The sequence below is a fragment of the Simochromis diagramma genome, unplaced genomic scaffold (genome assembly GCF_900408965.1).
Source record: "Simochromis diagramma unplaced genomic scaffold, fSimDia1.1 OVJJ01000377.1, whole genome shotgun sequence".
Taxonomy (NCBI): Eukaryota; Metazoa; Chordata; class Actinopteri; order Cichliformes; family Cichlidae; genus Simochromis; species Simochromis diagramma.
The window spans coordinates 284480-303380 of record NW_024387037.1 but is presented as its reverse complement, the minus strand read 5'-3'; the positions used below and the strand labels follow the sequence as shown (position 1 = coordinate 303380).

The window sequence follows — 18901 nt, the reverse complement described above, 5'->3', positions numbered from 1 at the left end:
TGTCTAAAGTCTTTCATCTTTAATAAAATGATCAGCGTTCTGCTCTACCAGGTGTAACAATTGAGTTTAACATCCAGGCATCCATGAAAACGGAATTTATGACATTTAACGGAGTTAGAAGTTAGCAGGGAGTTAGCTCGCTAGCTTCTATCTAAATACAATATAGCATGTCCTGACTGCGGGGTTTTGGAAACAAATTCAAACGTACAGCTCTGTTATCACTTCCAGCATAAATGAAGACAGAAAACTAAACAGCAGTGACGTTTGTAGGGTTACTGAAGTTGGGCTAGCTGGTATATAATGATGTGCTACGTGACCGCTAGCGACACAGCTATGTTAGCATAATATAAACAAGCTAACTTTTTTTCCACTCGATAAAAGTTAACGTGAGTGTTCTCGGTGGTCAGGACCAAATGTAATCGCATGGCAAGATGCTGTAAAAGGACCAAACTTCAGCCAGGAGAACAACTGAGATAATCCATCCACAATACGAGGTTAGTCATTCATATACTGCTGCATGGGCTGGGCTGTAGTTACATCCTAAGGTTTTAAAAACTGAGCTTAAATAAATGATTAGTGGTAATAAAAGCCGAGGGAGGTCAACAGGGATCACTGACTGTTTTAGGAGCTTTTTGAGATTAAAGAGAAGAAAATACAAAACATTAAACATGTTAACAACACAAAAGCCATATTAAGCGCAGACTACTTTAGGCCCGCAAGTAGGATTCGTCATGTCATCACTTAACGACCGGATACAATCAGGCCAGAGCAGTCGCCCCCTGCTGGACATTAGAATGAATGTAGGTCTAAGCAGTAATATCTGAATGTTGCTATTACAGTAAACAGATCGTGTCATCATTGTTGTGCAAACATGTTGATTTTGGTTCTTTAATAAGAGCTTTTGAGTGCCTCCCACATAAACACAGCAATGAAACAAACAAAACAATGTTGCATCATAAAGCATTGTGCCATAACATGAGCAGCGCGTTACATAATGGGCCTGGCAGTCATTCACAGGTTTATGTTCAAACTGAGGCCAGACGTGAACAACAGAATGGACAAAGGTTTCACACGGTGAATATTTCCACTGATGTCTGATCCAGAAGCTGCTGGTTCACTCAGTCAGTCCAACTGGTTCCCAACAAGTCTGTCCCACTGTGTGAAAAATCTTACGGGCATAACAAAGTTCTCAAACCACTTGGACAAAAAATACTTTGTGGTGGAGGTGGAGGCAGGCTGAAGCACCTGTGCGGGAGGCGGAACTGAGCTGAAATGGGCATTTGATTCAGGAGGAAGGCGGGACTAAAGTTAAAGGGTACTCTTCTTTTTTAAATGGGACATTTGCTCCTCCAAGTGGTTTGAAAAGCCTTGAACAGCATCACCACCGGGGGGACTTCCAGATGGTGAGGAAACTGGTTGCAGCATAATTTTTCAGCTTCCCGGGCGGTCTGGTTACTCCTTGAAAATTGACATGTTACAACACAACTAAGAATATTCATAGTAGTATGCCGGGGGGTAACAAGAGAAAGACAAGAGACAAGGAAAGTGCGGAGGAAGGAGTTTTTTCACTATAAGAAGTTGACGGTGCTAGCGAGCTAAAGCTACACAGAGCTATGGAGGCAATTGAAGCTAACATTCTCGCTGAGCTGAAAGAAGTCCAGGATAATTTGAAAAGAGAAATAGCGGAAAAGACTGGACTTGTCGGAGTTTAGGGAAGAAGTAGGGCAACGGCTCGACGACATTGTCACGGACATGAAAGAGGTAACAAGCAGGATGGAGGAGGTTGAACAGAGAGTAACCGAGATGGAGGAGGTCACAGTCGATCTTAAAGACGTGCTTGGCCATACTCTCCAGTTACAAGAGGACCTCCAGACACGTCTGTCTAACCTGGAAGCCCGCTCCCACAGGAATAACATACACGTTCATGGGATACCAGAGGGTGAAGAAGGGGACAACATGCTCGAACTCATGGAGAATTTTATAAAGAAGGAACTGTCCCTCTCTGACACCAATCTGGGCATACAGTGGTACCACCGCTCACTCGGCCCCAAGCCACCACCGGGCTCCAACCCCAGGTCTATCGTGACTCATGTTTTGGAAGACAAGATTAAGGACTTGTTGCTCCGTTCTGCGTGGACCAAAAAATAAATATTGCTGGAAGGGAGACGTGTGTATTTCGACCAAGACTATCCCGGTGACATTTAACTAAACACAAAGCAAACAACTCGATCGGGAAGATTTTAAAAGAGAAGGGGCTCCGCTTCCAAACACTGTATCCATCGAGACTGCGTGTGTTTTATTTATTTATTTATTTATTTGCCTGTCCCGTTTGGATCTTTAGCCATCAGAATTGTTGTCTGAAGGCCAAGAAAGATGCCAAGTGGATTTACTTTACCAACTGGATCATCATGGCCTTGCCATATTGGTCCATTTGATTGACCTTTATTATAATTATGTATTTATTTTATTTTCGTTTTTTAAAGACGGGACAGACGTGACTGGGGGATAGGACAGGGAGAAAGAATGAAAGACAGAGAGGGAGAGAAAGAAAAACAGAGGGGAGAAGAGACGGTGAGAAAGGGGGGAAGAAACAAAAAGAAACAAAACACCTGGATCACCTGTATGGAGATAAAAAAAAAAAAACCAGAAGAGAAAACAAACAACAAAGAGCAACATAATAAAAAAAACACCATCACAATAAACTAGCTAGCAGTAGATAACAGTAGATACTTTAATTTCACCTGTTGAGAAAGAAAAAAGAAAACAAGCAGAAGAAAAAGAGCAACATAATAAACAACATCACAATGATATATGTGAATATAACAGTAAATACTAAATATTAAACATTATTGTGCAGCACGTAAGAGCAACAGAACACAGTGTGCTTTGAGGTAGGAGCCAAAAAGGGTGTAGTTTGTGGGTGTGATCACCCGTGTGTACACCTGTGAGCATGGACGCGCTTGTTTTTAAAAGGTTCCTTCATGTAATGATCTGCTAGAGGGTGTGGGGGGGCCACTGCCCCGTCCTCCAGGGCATGAAGCAGGTATGGAGGAGATCAAAACTCCAGACATCCAGAGGCCCCCAGAACACAAGAGACCAAGGAAGACCAACAGAGGGGCAGCCACGCCACTGTCCCAGAAAGAGCTGAGGAGAGTCCCAGATGAGGGCTCACTCAGCAGCCGCGCCACCATCCCAGACTGCGTGTGTTTTATGAAAACGGGCCCGTGATTTACGACGCATCCGAAGACCTGGAGAAGAGGAAGTTGATGGAAAAGGGAGCAGACGACCCAATACCACGCATCCCCGTACCCAAGCCGCGGACGCCATTCTGGGAAAGAGCGAGCGGGGCGCCGCGGCAGACCCGGGAGGAACGGATGAAATACATCCAGGAAAAGCTCCAGATTCAAGCGTATGGATAGTAACACCTAATTTTTTTCCCGCACCTAAGACTGCAGTTCTCCTCTGTAAAATAAGAGTAACAGGTTTGACCGCAGTTATGGGATGTTACTGGCTTTCTCCAAGAGCGCTGCTATGATGAGCCGAGATTACCAAGCAGCACTATGAGGGGCTCTCTGGGACTCTTTTTCTTTTGGGGGGGGGGGGGGGCGATCGTGGCTCAAGAGCCCCGGCTCCGACAGTCTCGATCGTTGTGTCCTTGGGCAAGACACTTCACCCGTTGCCTACTGGTGGTGGTCAGAGGGCCCGGTGGCGCCTCTGTCTGGCAGCCTCGCCTCTGTCAGTGCGCCCCAGGGTGGCTGTGGCTACAATGTAGCTGCCATCACCAGTGTGTGAATGTGTGTGTGACTGGACGTGTAAAGCGCTTTGGGGTCCTAGTAAAGCACTATACAAATACAGACCATTTACCATTTTCTGGCAGGAAACACATCTTTCTGCCACAGAGCACAAAAAATTGTGTAAAATGGGGTTTAAAATCTGTATTATTCCTCACATACAAAAAAGAACATTCTAGAGGAGTGGCCTTATTGTCAAAGTACATTTCCAACTTTCCTCACAAATCAGAGATAAGGAGGGGCGTTATATGCTGGTTAAAGGGTACACAGATCACAAGGAAGTTACATGTTTAATGTGTACAGACGGCCAGGGACTGATAAACATCTGATCAGGACCCTTTTTGAATTAATTGCAACAAAAACATCAGGCGTATTAATATGTGGTGAGATTGGAATATTCACTTGAATCCATTTCTGGACACGTCCAGTAAAACTAAAGTGTCACAATCAGAAGCTCTATATGTTAAAAGGATGCTTAAGGAAGAAGGGTTGGTCTACGTATGGAGGGAATATACTGGTTTTCACATTCCCACCACATGTATTCAAGACTGGACTATTTTTTATGTCACACTTTGATAAGCACAGGATTGTAAATTGTGATATAGGGCTGAGAGATATTTCAGACCATGCAGGCGTGTACCTGACACTCCATCTGCACTCATGGACGCTTAATACTAATCTACTAAATGATGTAAAATTCAAAAGGTTTGTAAAAGAAAAATTTAAGGAATACATGGACCATAATAACAATGGTGATGTTTCTCCTCAGTATTTTATGGGATGCAGCGAAGGCAGTTTTTAGAGGGAAGCTAATTTTGTGGTCCTCATATAAAAAAAAAGGAAACAGAGAAGCATCTAAAAGACCTCATTGAAAAGTAACAATGATGACACCTTATCACAAATGAAAGAAGCACAACAGATATTAAACAGGTTATATGATGACCAAATAGAGAAAAGGGCTAAATTCATTAAGCAGAATTATTATGAAAATGGTCCCAAATCCAAGAAGCCAAGAGGAAACAGCAGGCTGACAGATTTATTCAGAGAATTAAAAACCCAGCAAATGATAAGATATGACATGAAAAGCATAAAGAATCTTTTGTGACCTATTATACCCGACTGTACGCAGAACCCACCACGACAGATGTGCCCTCTGTTAATGCATTTCTTTCCTTGATTTACCATCGATAGGAACAAAATAAAAGATTAACACCAACAATAACTGTGGAGGAGATTAACCAGGCCGTTTCAAATAAGATGGCCGGTGAGGACGGCTACCCGGCAGAGTGGTACAAGCAGAGATCTCGTAGCCCCTCTGCTGAGGGTTTGCTTTAACCATGTGCTTACAGGGGGGGGATACCCCCATCCTGGAAACGAGCAGGTATTTCAGTAATTCCCAAACCGGGTAAGAATAAAACAGAACGTGGTTCCTACAGACCCATATCAGTCGTGAATATTGACTACAGGATATTTGCAACACTATTAGCTAAACAGTTGGAATTTATAACTTCAGAACTAGCGGGTACAGATCAAACAGGCTGTGTTCGAAACAGACAAACTCACGATGATGTGAGGCGGGCTCTCGTTCTAGTAAACAAAATGAAAAATATCAAATCAGTAGCTGTCTGACTGTCTGACTGCTGGAATGATCTTTATTTGGCTTTAGAGAGATTTGGTTTCAACAGCCAAATCATCAGGTGCTTACAGTCTCTGTACAACTCGCCCACTGCCAGGATTAAAATTAATGGTGATTTAACGGATGCACTACAACTAGAGAGAGGCTGCCGCCAGGGATGCCCTCTCAGTCCCACTCTCTATTCATTAAGCCTCTGGCGCAAGCTATCAGGACATCAGAGGTGCAATAAGTAATGATATAATGTATGAAGTTGGTCTGTATGCTGCTGATGTTCTCAGAACTAACCCTGAAATCAGCCCAATCTTCTTTCATTATTGGAAACATTTGGCATATATGCCGGAGCTGGTCATTATTGCCAATGAATATGCACAATCGGATACATATAATAAAAATTAATGTTTTGCCAAAGCGTCTCTATTTGTTTCAGGCGCTGCCCATACACGTACCCTACAAGCAATTTAACGATTGGAATAGGACGATCTCTAATCTTATCTGGCCCCCCCCAAAAAAACAAGAACAAAATTTCAGACATTTCAACAACAAAAGGATGAGGGTGGATTCGCTCTGCCATGTCTGGAGGACTATTACAGGGCTGCACAGTTGCGAGTGATGATTGGGTGGTGTGGTCCAATGTGTGAGGCTACATGGAAGGAGACAGATCAAGCCTACTGCGAGACACCGCTTCAATCACTGCTTGGAGATCAACCACTTATTAAAAGACATATAGATGCAGACCTGTTCCCGGTGCTGATGAAAGTGCCCATAGAGATATGGCATAGCATACTCAAATGTGAGAAAACTGAAAAAGTGCCCGGACTTTACGACGGCCTGCTTACGATTCGGATTTTGCACCTGCAAACATGGATAAGAGATTTACACAGTGGTCACATAAGGTTATAACAGGCTACTGGAAGATAGCAGATAAAAATGTACTAAAACACTGCCAGCAACTCCAGAGAAGATTTTATTTGGAAAGACAGGATTTCTTTAGATACCTCCAGCTGAGGCACAGACAGAAACATAAAATTCCTAGAAGAGGACGCTTGTAAGGGGAGTGCGCCAAAGAAACAGATATCCAGATCCGGATGTGTATCTGCAGGACATGTTCATATGTTTTGGGAATGTAGGGGAAAGATTGTCCCCTACTGGCTAGTAGTGATTACAGAAATCAATACCATGATGGGCTTGAACTTGAACCCTGACTTCACTGTGTTTTATCTGTGATTTGCCCCAAGGACTGAGGAAATCGGACAAATACCTTTTATTAATACTACTGGCTGGTGCAAAGAAAGCCATAACTCGCAAATGGCTAAACGTGGATCCACCGTCATTTTTGGACTGGATAGGCATTACCAAGGAAATTTACACAATGGAGAGACTTTTTCATTAAGATTTGCTGCTGATAAATCTGAGAAGTACTGGAAAAATAGGACCTTTACTTGAATGGAAAAATATTATAAATTCTGGTACCAAAAGTATCATCGCTGTAATTCACCTGTTTGATTTGATTGTACCATAAATAGATGCCTTTTTTTCTAATGCATCTTTGCAAGCCTAGTGCTCTGTACTTGTTAATGTCTGAATGTTTTGTAAAAAATATACAAAACTACCAATAAAAATAAAGTGTTAAAAAACCCAGCATCACCACCAGGGGGCAGCGTGAAGGTGGCTCTGTATCCACTCCACGTATTTGGCCACTCGGGTATAGACTCCATACACTCTCAGACTCCCGCACTCCTCCGGTCCACCCCAGGACACCAACCCAAACACCGCCCACCTCCGGCTGACCTCGTCCTCCATTACAAACGCACCCCCGCTGTCCCCTAGGCAGGTGTCCCGCCCCCCCTCGAAGAAGCCGGCACAGAACATGTTGTCAGTGATGTTGTAGCTGACGGAGCGCGAGGCGTAGCTCGCCTCGCACTCGGCCTGGGAGACCACAGGCAACTTCACATACTGCAGGAGGTCAGAGGTCATCTCGAGGTCGGTGTCCGACACAGGGTCAAAGGTCAGAGTGGATGAGGGGGAGGAAGAAGCAGAGGCGTTGGGGTTGGAGATTCCCCAACCAGCAACCACACCCAGAGAGTTGGGGGGAGGTGCCAGGGGGTCATCCTGGGGTAAAGACAGAGGTCAGAGGTCAAGCAGCAGACAGATCAGTAAAATATTTACATCGTTATTTTAGTCGATCTGATCTCACTGCCCTCAAACAGGTGATGACATCACCAGTAAAAATAAAGAAACATGTGATTCAAAAATACTGGAAATAAAGCAAACGTGTCCACATCCAGCCCAAAGCAGACGTGTCTGAGACGTCGTTGCTGAACAGGAGCATGGCTCCACTGGCTACACCTCTGCTTCTGATAACATCTGGAGTCCACCTGCTGCAGCTTTGGAGGATAAATATGTAGAAACGCTTGGTTCTGCATCACACCCACCCAAAGCATTCTTCCCCTGCAGATTTATAGGTCGCCAAGCCTCGACCGTGTCAGTGGACTTCACTGTGGTTTCAAAACACTTTGAACTATCATCACACCAACCCTCGCTGCAAGTTTTAGAACTGACATGATGGTGTCCACGAGGAGCCTGACACTCTCACCGAAGACCTTTGCAGTCATGTGAAAAAGGTTTTACATATCGGGACATGATACATGCATATCAGGAAATAATCTTTTTCTCTCAGGTTCAAAAATGATTCAAATGAAAGCTGAGCCTGTGTCAAACTGCAGAGGTTAGCAGCTTTTATTTATATATATATATATTAGGGGTGCAACGATACACAAAATTCACGGTTCGGTTCGGTTCGATACTTTGGTGTCACGGTTCGATATTTTTTCGATACAAAAAAATGTTCATGCCTTTTTAATTTGTCATTTATTAAAATTATAAATATATATTTTAACTCAAAAGTACAGTTTTTAAATTTAACCCTAACCCTTGTGCGTGTTTTTTATTTTGACAGCGAATGCGCACCTGCGGACCACTTATGTGCAGCCCTGGTTATTTAGCTCGTCATGTCGCAGCCACAGAAATTCTTTTGTCCATGAAACCATAAAGCTGCACTTTCTTTTTGCCTTATAGTCTGATTTGTCATAACTTCTCCGTTTTGTGGTAAGCTTTTCTTTGGCTGTCACTTCTTCACCCTGACCTGTCTTATTTGGCTCAGCAGAACTGAAATGCTTTTACACGCTCACTCACATAAGCTCAGCGATTCTCTGCGCGATCAACCTCTCACATGTTTAAGCTGCGGGAGATTTCACTTGTCATGTTTGCATAGTAAGCTAACGATTAATAAGACGATGTCAGAGGAATTGGTGCACAAATTATCATCACTCACAGATCAGTGCTGTCGCTCTCTATACACAGTTCGCACGATTGCAAAGTGAAAGCAAAAAAACAAGCGCAAATTCAAACGCGACTTCAATATGTCACATATTGACAGTGGCTCACCAATGCCAATGACATAATTACCCAGCTACATTTCTGAAAGAATGCAAAAGCATTGACATATATTTTTCCTACAATAGCCCGACGGGCAGGGAAGAGATAGATTTTGGTAGCCAGACTGAAAAAAATCGCTAGCTCCGGGACGTCGGGCTAGCGATATTGCAAGCCCTGTATCTGATTGAGGAATCACTCATCTTTGGAAAAGAGAGTTTATTACAGAGAAATGGCTCTTTCCAAAATAAAAGCTATACTATCCGCTTCTTCTGGGCTATATTCTCAGCAGCATAAGGAGAATCATGTGCTAACAGCTGTCTAAATAACTCGGCTAAAGTTAGTAGCATGCTTGCTTTTTTTTGTCTGCTTCCACTTGTCTTTGCACTAGGATGATGTCGGCGTAAATGTGCAGTCATATTCGTTGTGTTCCCACTAGTGCTTTCAGGTTAATCTCGTTGAAATGACCTTAACGCCACAACACGGCAAATCTCCGTTAACGAGCTACCGCCGATCGCTCCGTGCATGGGGCTAGACGGCCAACACGTTAACGAGCTAACTGCGCTAACACACTAGTTCACACCAATGTAATTGAGCATTGCATGGCACATCCAACATACTGTTTTACTTTAGTCCATGACTCGCTTACCTTCAGGGTCATACGTCACATGAAAACCAAAATAATTCCAAACGCCAGATCTGAATGTTGCAAGTAGAGCTTAACTTCTGTCTCGCTAGCTTGCCCTGCGCTCTTCCTTCTGACTATGCTGTCTGTGTTGAGCGCTCAGTGGATCTGCGCTCGACAGTGCAGCCTAGGCGGAGTAGTCGAACACAGATTCACTGAGCGCTCAACACAGACAGCATCGTCAGAAGGAAAATTGATAAAATAAATTACAAATGTTGTATTGTTCGATACATATGCGTACCGAACCGAAAGCACTGTATCGAACGGTTCAATATCAATACGAATATCGTTGCACCCCTAATATATATATATACACACACACACATACACACACACATACATACACATATATATATATATATATATATATATACATATACACACATATACATATACACACATCACTGACTTTCAGCTTGTTGTGTTTGTGGATATATGACTGACTTTAATTATTAAACATTCGCACATAAATAAGTGACGTCATATTCAGTACTTTTGACAGTTCACTCTTCGGCCGCTCCATCTTATTAGGGAAATTCCACATACATAAATGTAAATTTCAAAACTCAACCCCATCATTTAATTTGTTTTTGATTGAAATTGAATATTACTTAAACTCTCTTAAATTAACTTCCAATAAAAAAGGTTTATCATTGATTGAAATTCATTCAGAAATGTTTAACGAATGAGCTGTCACAACTTTCAAGTACAAAGTTGTTATGAAGTCTGTCACATTCCCCCCTTTTTTTCTTTTTTTCTCCTTTATTTATTTATCCTTCTTATTTCATTGTACTGTATATTGTTACTCTTATTTGCCTTGTATGTCTACTGTACAAACTGAACTGGAATGACTGACTGTTTGCTTTATAAGTCCAATAAAGTTTGGGAAAAAAAAACCCAAAACAAAACAAAAAAACCTCTTCGGCCGCTCCCTTCTGCCGTATTTTGCGGCAAAATTATCCACACCCATCGCCGCGCTATGAATTGTGGGATATATGGGACCACGAAGCGTGCACCGGACCACGCTTGATATTTGGGGAAATCGACGGCGCATTTGGAGTATGCGTTTGAAGCACACTTCGAATTGGGACAGCTGTCGTCGTGTGGCGGTGACGTAACCGCACTTGAAATGCGTACTTCAAGCGTGCAGACCCTGAATTGGGACACAGCCTCAGTGTCGAGGAGTAGCTCCTCCCCCCGTCTTTAATGAGGGGACCAGCTGACCTTTGGAGCAAGCTCAGCATAGGTGAGGTTCGGCTTCACCTTCATGCACTGCTGCTGAGCACCATGCTTTGTTTTTACCCTGACTTTGCCAAGCACACTCTGGCAGACTCACGGACACCTGTACAGGTAAGGAGGCCTTAACCGGGTCTTCCTGCCTGAAGAGCTCAGGAAAGCTAACTCCACCTAATCACTGAGATCTTTTTAAAGTCATTCTAGTTTTTTTATAAAGCAGACTTTTATTATTAGTTTTACATTTTCAGTCTCTTACAAGGATTTTAATTCTGTCTGTTAACATGTCTGTCTGATAACCTTTGTGTCTGTCAGCTCAGAGGTCCTCTCCCTGTGACCTCTGACCTTTGTGTTGGGAGATCACACCTAAGTGAACACGGCTTTGTGCAGACTCAGCTGGAGCTGTGACCCACCTGTGTGTGAGGCAGTGGGAGACAGACTGGACGGATGAGTTGGTTAAACTCCACCCGCTCACTCAGCCTCAGCAGGGCGATGTCGTTGTTGTAGTTGTTGGGTTGGAAGTCCGGGTGGAGGAAGATCCGGTCTACGGAGAGGTTGGTGGCCCGACGTTTGTCTCTGGCATCATGGAGACCAAGGAAGACCTGAAGGACAGAACAAGCAGGTCACTTACAGCCGATAAGCATCCGTCCCACGGTTTGGCAGAGACACAAAGCTGATCACAGCTATAGGAGAGAACTTCAGAAACCTTGACGTGGTCAGCGGCCACGGGAACGACACTGGTGTCCCTCCTCAGGGACCGCAGGATGTGGGCAGCTGTGAGGACCCAGGACTCCGACAGCAGGGCCCCGGAGCCGAACCAGCGATCCTCTGGGACCCTGGACAGGTCCTCCACACTGAGCAGGACCTGCCAGGGGAAGAAGCCAGGCTCGGCGCTACGACCGCCCACAATCCGCTTCACCTGAGGGGGGAGAGGGCGGGATGGCTGGCCGCAGGCTGGACACGCAGAGACATCAGGCAGACAGGTGAACAGGCAGACAGGTTATCAGACAGACAGGTGAACAGGCAGACAGGTTATCAGGCAGACAGGTGAACAGGCAGACAGGTGAACAGGCAGACAGGTGAACAGGCAGACAGGTGAACAGGCAGACAGGTGAACAGGCAGACAGGTTATCAGGCAGACAGGTGAACAGGCAGACGGGCAGGTACTTGGCAGACAGGTGGGTACTGTGCTCCTTCCTTCTGAATCAACCCAGTCTCCACTCAGACCACACCTGTATGAAGCTACAAACAGTAACCGGAGTGTGAGGAGGCCTCTGGTTATCAGTAGCAGGTCCAGTTTTTATCAACATGTTTAAAAACAGATGAGGAGCAAATTGCCCAAAGATGAGAACAAAATAATAAAAATGAATAAAAACATTTCCTGACTACAACCAGACACAGAGCTCGAGGAACAACAAGGTTCAGCCAATAATCAGATGAGCTGTCACTGCACAGCAACCACTGAAGGAAACCAAACAGGAAGACCTCTTACTGTTAAGCTGGACGCCGCCCTCCCTGCACACGTACTGAACGGTCGCACCGAACAGTGTGCTGTTGTCATGGTTACCAAACACCACGTCAGCCATGTCGACCATCTTTGGACTCCCACAATCCACCACTGTGACAGACAGGACAAAAACACCAATCAGCTTTGAGTCTGAGCAGAAAGGAGGAAGAATGAGCCAGAACCAAACTACAGCTGACCGACAGCGACAACGAATCAGAACTGACGTGTGTGTGACGTGATTTTAATCTGAAACTCATCTCAACGTAACGTGAGACCCGACAGGCTGAAGAGTCAGCGTGTCCTGAAGGGGGCGTCACGGGAACACGCATCGAGACAAAGAACGCGAACACATGTGACAGAAACACTCTGAAACACATGACATCAGCGCCGCGATCCCTGAATGTGAGTCACAGACACACGACAGAAGCTTCTGGTTTTACGCTTTATTGGAAAATACAGACACATCAACACGGTTCGCTCCTGCAGTATCTTTATCGGCCAATGAGACTGGCTTGCTCATTAAGCTAGGCTGTGATTGGTCCGGATGCTGGACAGAGAGCTTGGCTTCCTCCTGGAGTCTGCAGAGAAACGAGAGCGAGAGGAAAGTGTGTGAGCAGACCTGAACTGTCTCTCAGCACCTGCACAGACAGCTACCTGTCAGCCTCAAAACTGATCTGCAGGACGCCACGGCGGTGCCTGCCTACCACAGCACGACCGGCCTGGTCAGCCAGTCCCCCCCCGCGGTGGTAAAATAAACATGTCAGTCGTAACTCACCTGTTTGCATTATTAGGGGCGTGGCCTCTGCGACTGACATGTGGATGGTGACACAGGTGGCTGTAGCTACTAACTTCACCTGAGCTGGACCCGTGGGCCGTGTTTGTGCTGTTGGAGCCTTTTAATGACATCATGTGACCAATAACATGGCTGCTGTTAGGTCACTACTGTACTAACAGAGCATCAGAGAAGGCGGAGCTTCAGGTTTACTAAACGAAAGCCTAACTAGCACTACTGTGACGCTCCTGCAGAGTCTGCAGAGAGCCAGCAGGTGGCGTGTGTGCTCCAGGAAACAGGTTGCAGCAGCAGTAACCCAGACTCAAACACGGGAGACACTGAAACACAAATACTCTGGAGAGGTCAAAGGTCGAGCAGTCTTACTGTGGCACGGAGGAGGACGGTCGCTCCACGATCCATCGGCCCGACAGTCGATCTGATAGTGATCCAGGTGACCTCCGTCCTGAGCAGAGACAGCGCAGCCAGGTTAGCAACAAGCAGCATCACTGCAGACCATGTGACCCGCACAGCTGATCTACACCTGTGGCGCATAGCTCGGACGCACGCCGCGTTCACGCTCTGCGTGACCGATCCGTTTGACAGTTCGATCTGTCAAACGGACGCCAGTGCGCTGGCCCATTCCTTCACGTGCGCAGCGCCGCTGTTTTTGAAACAAACTAAACATCATTCGGGTTGACCAAACTCAGCTGATGTGACACGCCCCCTACCTTCAGCAGGTGGTATCCAGGCTCACAGGTGAACAGGATGTGGTCTTTAAAGAAGTATTCTGATTGGAAGGGGTTCATCAGGGCGTTGGGCGGAGTATTGGGCACGGGACATTGACTTCCTGTCAGGAGACAATAAAAGCTATAACTCCCAGCTGTGTGTCTGTTTGCAGCACCTGGACATGGACTCACCTGTAGCCGTGTAGCCGAGCCTCCAGCCGAGGTTTTCTCCAGAGCTATCGCTGTGGAACACGACGGAGGCCACGTTGCTGTCGGTCTGAATGACTCCTGGAGATCGATCGCCGCAGAACGGACCAAACACAGCACTTCCTGCTTTAATCTGACAGGAAAACAGCTGATTAACAGCTCCAACACGTCACCCGAGTGTGTGTCTCTGTGTGTGTTTTCTTCACCTTAATGTAGTCGTAGGGACAGCTGACGTCAGGGTGATCCTCCACATCAAAGTGTGAGTCAAACTGGAGGCGGAGCCTGAAGCCGTCCTCCACCTCGATGCGGTACAAGCACTCGCAGCTCTTTGGGTACGGAGCAGGGAAGTCAATGCTGCTCAGAACTCCGGAGCGTTCCCTGAACACATCGCTGCTGCACTCCACTGAACAGAATAGAATTCAACTTTACTGTGATTGCACACGTCACAGGTGCAAGACAACAGAAATGCAGTTTGCATCCATCCAGAAAGTGCTTTGGCAATAATATTGATATATTACGAAATATGGATCTATTATAGGTATGTTACAATGTACACGGTATGAAGGCATGTTATGAATATGCTCTAAGTATGTACTGGCTGCAGTGAGTGTACAAGCTATGAACAGGATATAAATATGGTTAAAATATGAAAACTATTTGAGATTGTAGAGCTACAATTGCTACTATTAATAAACAGTTGTAGAACTATAATTATTGTATTGTACAGAATGATTGTCTATACATCATTTACAGTAGTGCATTTTAGCACACACGCACACACACACACACAGAAAAGCAGAGTCAAAAACTGAGTTTGTATATTTGCTCTCTGAGGATCTGCAGGCTTCCTGAAGGACACTCAGAGCTCTTCCCACACTGATGTCCGGCTCTCACAGGCTTGTGTGTTTCTATCCAGCTGTGCTTTAATGCACAGCTTTGTGTTTGCACTGTTGTCATGCTGATAGTCAGATGTTTCCAGATGTTCCTGAACGATCACGGTGGATTAAATACTCATTTGTCATCTGTGTTTTGTATCATATTTGTTGCATCCATGTTTGGGAGGGGAAAAAAATATGAGACATTAAAGGGGCGTGGCTAACCGGAAGCAAAGAAAAGAGGTGAGACTCAAGACTTTTGCACACTCAGTGTGTTGTTATAATGGTTCTGTAATCAGTCAGAGGTCACCGAGAGGTCGTCGCTCTGTAGCAAACCCTCAGACGTGAACACGCACAGGCAGAACTCAGACAGAGCCCGCCTCCCCCACACAGAAACACGCAAATATTTACCACCGATCAGGCGCCGCTATCAGTCACAGCGAGGTCACGGTCCACAGCGCTGATCTGTCAGGACACGTGAGGACCCACACATTCCTCCCCCACCCCCACCCGTGGTTCATGTGGGGCTCATATCTTTGGAAAGCAGAGCCCCGCAGAGCACGCTACTGTACTTGTGGATGAACGCGAGCGATCAGCTGTGGGTGCTGTGGATTATGACACCCGAGCCGATGTCTGCGCTCACCTCTGCAGGTGTGGTTGTCAGAGTGCAGCCGGTAACCATAGCGACAGGAGCAGTAGTATCCTCCGATGTAGTTGTGGCAGAAATGATCGCAGAGCGCGTCCTCGCCACTCCGCTCGCTGCACTCGTCTACGTCTAGAGGGGCGGGGCCAGAGGCGGGACCAGAGGAGACAGGAAACAAGCATCAGATGAGAAACGCAAACAAACTGCGCCTTTTTGTCAGGTGACCTCTGAAAGTGAGTCGCACTGAAACAGGAAGTCCGCAGACTCGCTCACTGCTCGTCAGAGTTCTGCTCGGTCCCACCTTCAGACCAGCACCGAGCAGAACTCTGATGAACACCTGAAGGTCCAAACTCCGGCTCCAGAGGAGACGTCACGGCGAGAGACCGAACCCGTCCGCTCGGGCGGGCTGGGTCTGGTTCTTACCCACGGCGCTGTAGTGAGCCACGAACCCGGAGAACCGCTCCTCGTCGGAGAAGTCGGAGGAGAAGAGGAGGCTGAGGGAGTTTCTGGGGGAAGTGAGGGCCTGCTGAGCCGGCACCGCCTCCGTGTCCGTCTGCTCCTTCCCACAGAACAGCGCCAGCACCTCCCCCTCAGCCTCCACCTGCAGACAGAGAACCATAGTTTGTGACATCACTGTGGCGCGCAAACACACACACACCAAAAACTGGCATGCCGTGTCTCACCTTGACGTAGTCGTACTCGCACAGGTAAGACGGCTCCAGGTCGAAGTGGCTGAAGTAGAGCTTGATCTGGAAGCCGTCGGGAACGCTGACGTTCCAGCGCAGCTGCGTGTCCCGGGGATACGGCTCCGGGAAGTTTGGTGAGCACAGGCTGCCGTACATCCCCGACAGCGACAGCTGCTGAGCACAGAGTCCGAGCGAGAAGAGCAGCGAGATGAGGACAAGTCTGAGAGGAAGCAAAGCGACACTTGTCAGGACGTCACAGAGGTCCGGCCCCCTCCTCATCAGAGGCCTGAGACCAGGCCCGCACGCATCCTTCAGTGAACGTTACACGCACACCAGCCTGTTCCTACTGCACATGCTCAGCGAAAGCCTGCTCCCACCCAGCACCGTCAGTACACACGCCCCCCTGACACTTTATTTGGTACAGCTGGTTAGCACCTGATTGGACGTCGGTCAGGTTCCAGAAAGGCTGCTTCCTATCAGCAGCCTGTCCGCTCTCCTGACCTCTGACCTTAGCGAGGAATCTGCTGCTCGCTGGATGTTGGAAGGGAAACGCCCGACAGATCATAGTTTCACATTTTATAACTGCTTTGCTTCAGCTGTTCCTCAGTTTCAGTGACGTGTGCAGCCACTACAGTAAACTCACACCCTAACCCAGGGGTCTCAAACCGTGGTCTGGGGGCCACTCGCTGCCCGTACCTTGATGTGCAGAAATATAATGCACTTTGACCCCTGAAGTGACTTTTTGTTAAAATAAGTTCTTTAAAAAGCCAAAAAAGATGAATCTGAAGCCAACATGAGCAGAGAGCACAAACATGCTGAGGCTGTGTGAGTGCAGTGACAGACTCACAAACTCATGCACGCACTTATGTGCAGTTTGTTGCATGCAAACACAACGACGGCCGCAGTGCTGCGCGTGTGTGCAGAGATGGGCAGTAACGTAATCGATTACCAACACTGGTTAAGAGATTGGAAACAAAGTCTTGTTACACAACATTTGAAATTTTAAAAACAAACACATTTTAGGAAATATTTGTTTGTTTGTTTTGTACTACTTGAGCGCTAGTCAAAGGAGCTTACAAAGAAAAGCATCTGGACTTCTTTGAGTTGCTTGAAGACGTTTCACCTCTCATCCAGAAGCTTCTTCAGTTCTGTGCCATTGTGAAACCCGACCCCCACCTTCACAGTAAGCTCACCTGAAACTCTGGCTGATTGGGACCCACACCCAGTTTCACACCTTGGCTCAGGCGATTAGAGGACCATCAGGGGTCCTTTTGTCCCTCTGTGGGGGGAAACTCCCACTAGGTTTATATCTGGGACTCTCCACCATTTGACCTTAGAACTGAAGAAGCTTCTTGGATGAGAGGTGAAACGTCTTCAAGTAACTTAAAGAAGTCCAGACGCTTTTCTTTGCAAGCTCCTTAGACCACGATGACCTGGATGACTGAGAACCTTCACAGACATACTTGAACGCTAAAATCTCCTCCAATCAGATGACAGAGCCAGCAGTGGCCCGCAGCTCCTTTCACTCTGAGACCCAAGCGCACAAACCTTCATCCTCCCTCTTCATCACCTCCACCTGCGTGAGCGCTGAGCTGCGGGACCACGCCTCCGCGGCGCGTTTAATGACACCTGATCACCTGGAGTTCCGCTACACCGCGTCCGTCAGTGAGTCTGAGTATCGATCCTGATCAGCACCGACTACAAGAACCTGCAATCACGTGACCCGAAACTCCTTACCTCATGTTGGACGTGGCAGCTCCTCTCAGCTCCTTCGGCGGCTCCTCCGCTCCTCTGTGCTCCTCCGGACACCGACCCCCGGGCTTCACCCCGGCGTGACGTATACTGAGAGGCCTACGTCATCACGTGCCATGCCGAAGCAGCCTGGAGGAACAGCAGCGCCCCCTGGGGCTCAAAGTGATTCTTTTCGTATTGAAGTCCGTTTGTTTGTTTACCTGTTTTACGTCACAGTTAATCAACTTCCTGTTTCCTGACTGCAGCAGCTGCCAGAGTCCAGTCAGAAAAGACCCGATTTAAGAGATGTACACTTGTAAAAGTAAAAGTACATCCGGCCTGTGTAACAGTGGCGCAGTCAAAGTACTTTTACATGCAGTACTGCAGTACATCAGCCTCTGGCACGAAGGAAAAACATGTGACCTATCATGAGCTCACCTGAAGACCCTCAGCGTTTTCCTCACATGTCTTTTCACAGTAAAAGCACTAATGACAGCACAGACACTTCCTGTGGTTTTACACAATAAAACCTCTTTGTTAAGAAGTAAGATAAGACGAGTCTTTATTGACCTCACGGCGGGGAAATGCGTGCGTTCCCACAGCTCAGGTACAGAGAGCAGAAGAATACAAAGTCCAGAAATACAAAATCAATAAGATAATACAATATATACCACGGTAACTGAGGTTCTATGTACACGCACACACAGTGTGTGTGACGGAGAAAAACATGCAAGAAATTCATTTCAGCTATTGTTCTACTATCTAAGAAATCCATAAGTATAGATGTGTACATGCAAACACACGTACAAATACACATACATCCATACACACCAAATATACACATATATATACACACATGCACACGTCCATACATATAAGGTGCATTATCCATGTGGCGGTGACTGTGGTTGTCCACGTGACTCATGACATCATGATCGAGGAGGCTAACTGCTGTTGACTGATCTGTGAGGGCGTTTA

General features: G+C 46.5%; 1 protein-coding gene across 4 annotated transcripts; it reads right to left on the bottom strand.

Annotated features, from left to right (window-relative positions):
• Positions 1–6373: 6373 nt before the first annotated feature.
• masp1 (MBL associated serine protease 1) lies at positions 6374–18335 on the bottom strand. Of its 4 annotated transcripts, none has more exons than XM_040043362.1 (13): positions 17930–18335; positions 16190–16412; positions 15930–16107; positions 15507–15638; positions 14195–14391; positions 13974–14121; positions 13785–13903; positions 13441–13519; positions 12270–12395; positions 11945–12019; positions 11484–11731; positions 11191–11379; positions 6374–7536 (listed from the first exon to the last, which is right to left on the bottom strand). In XM_040043362.1, the coding sequence occupies exons 1-13, from the start codon at positions 17932–17934 to the stop codon at positions 7069–7071; spliced, it is 2187 nt and encodes a 728-aa protein (XP_039899296.1). In that variant the 5' UTR covers positions 17935–18335; the 3' UTR covers positions 6374–7068. The 4 variants fall into 4 exon arrangements, with proteins under 4 accessions (XP_039899296.1, XP_039899297.1, XP_039899298.1 ...); XM_040043363.1 differs by lacking the exon at positions 17930–18335 and adding an exon at positions 17656–17789; XM_040043364.1 differs by lacking the exon at positions 11945–12019.
• Positions 18336–18901: the final 566 nt, after the last annotated feature.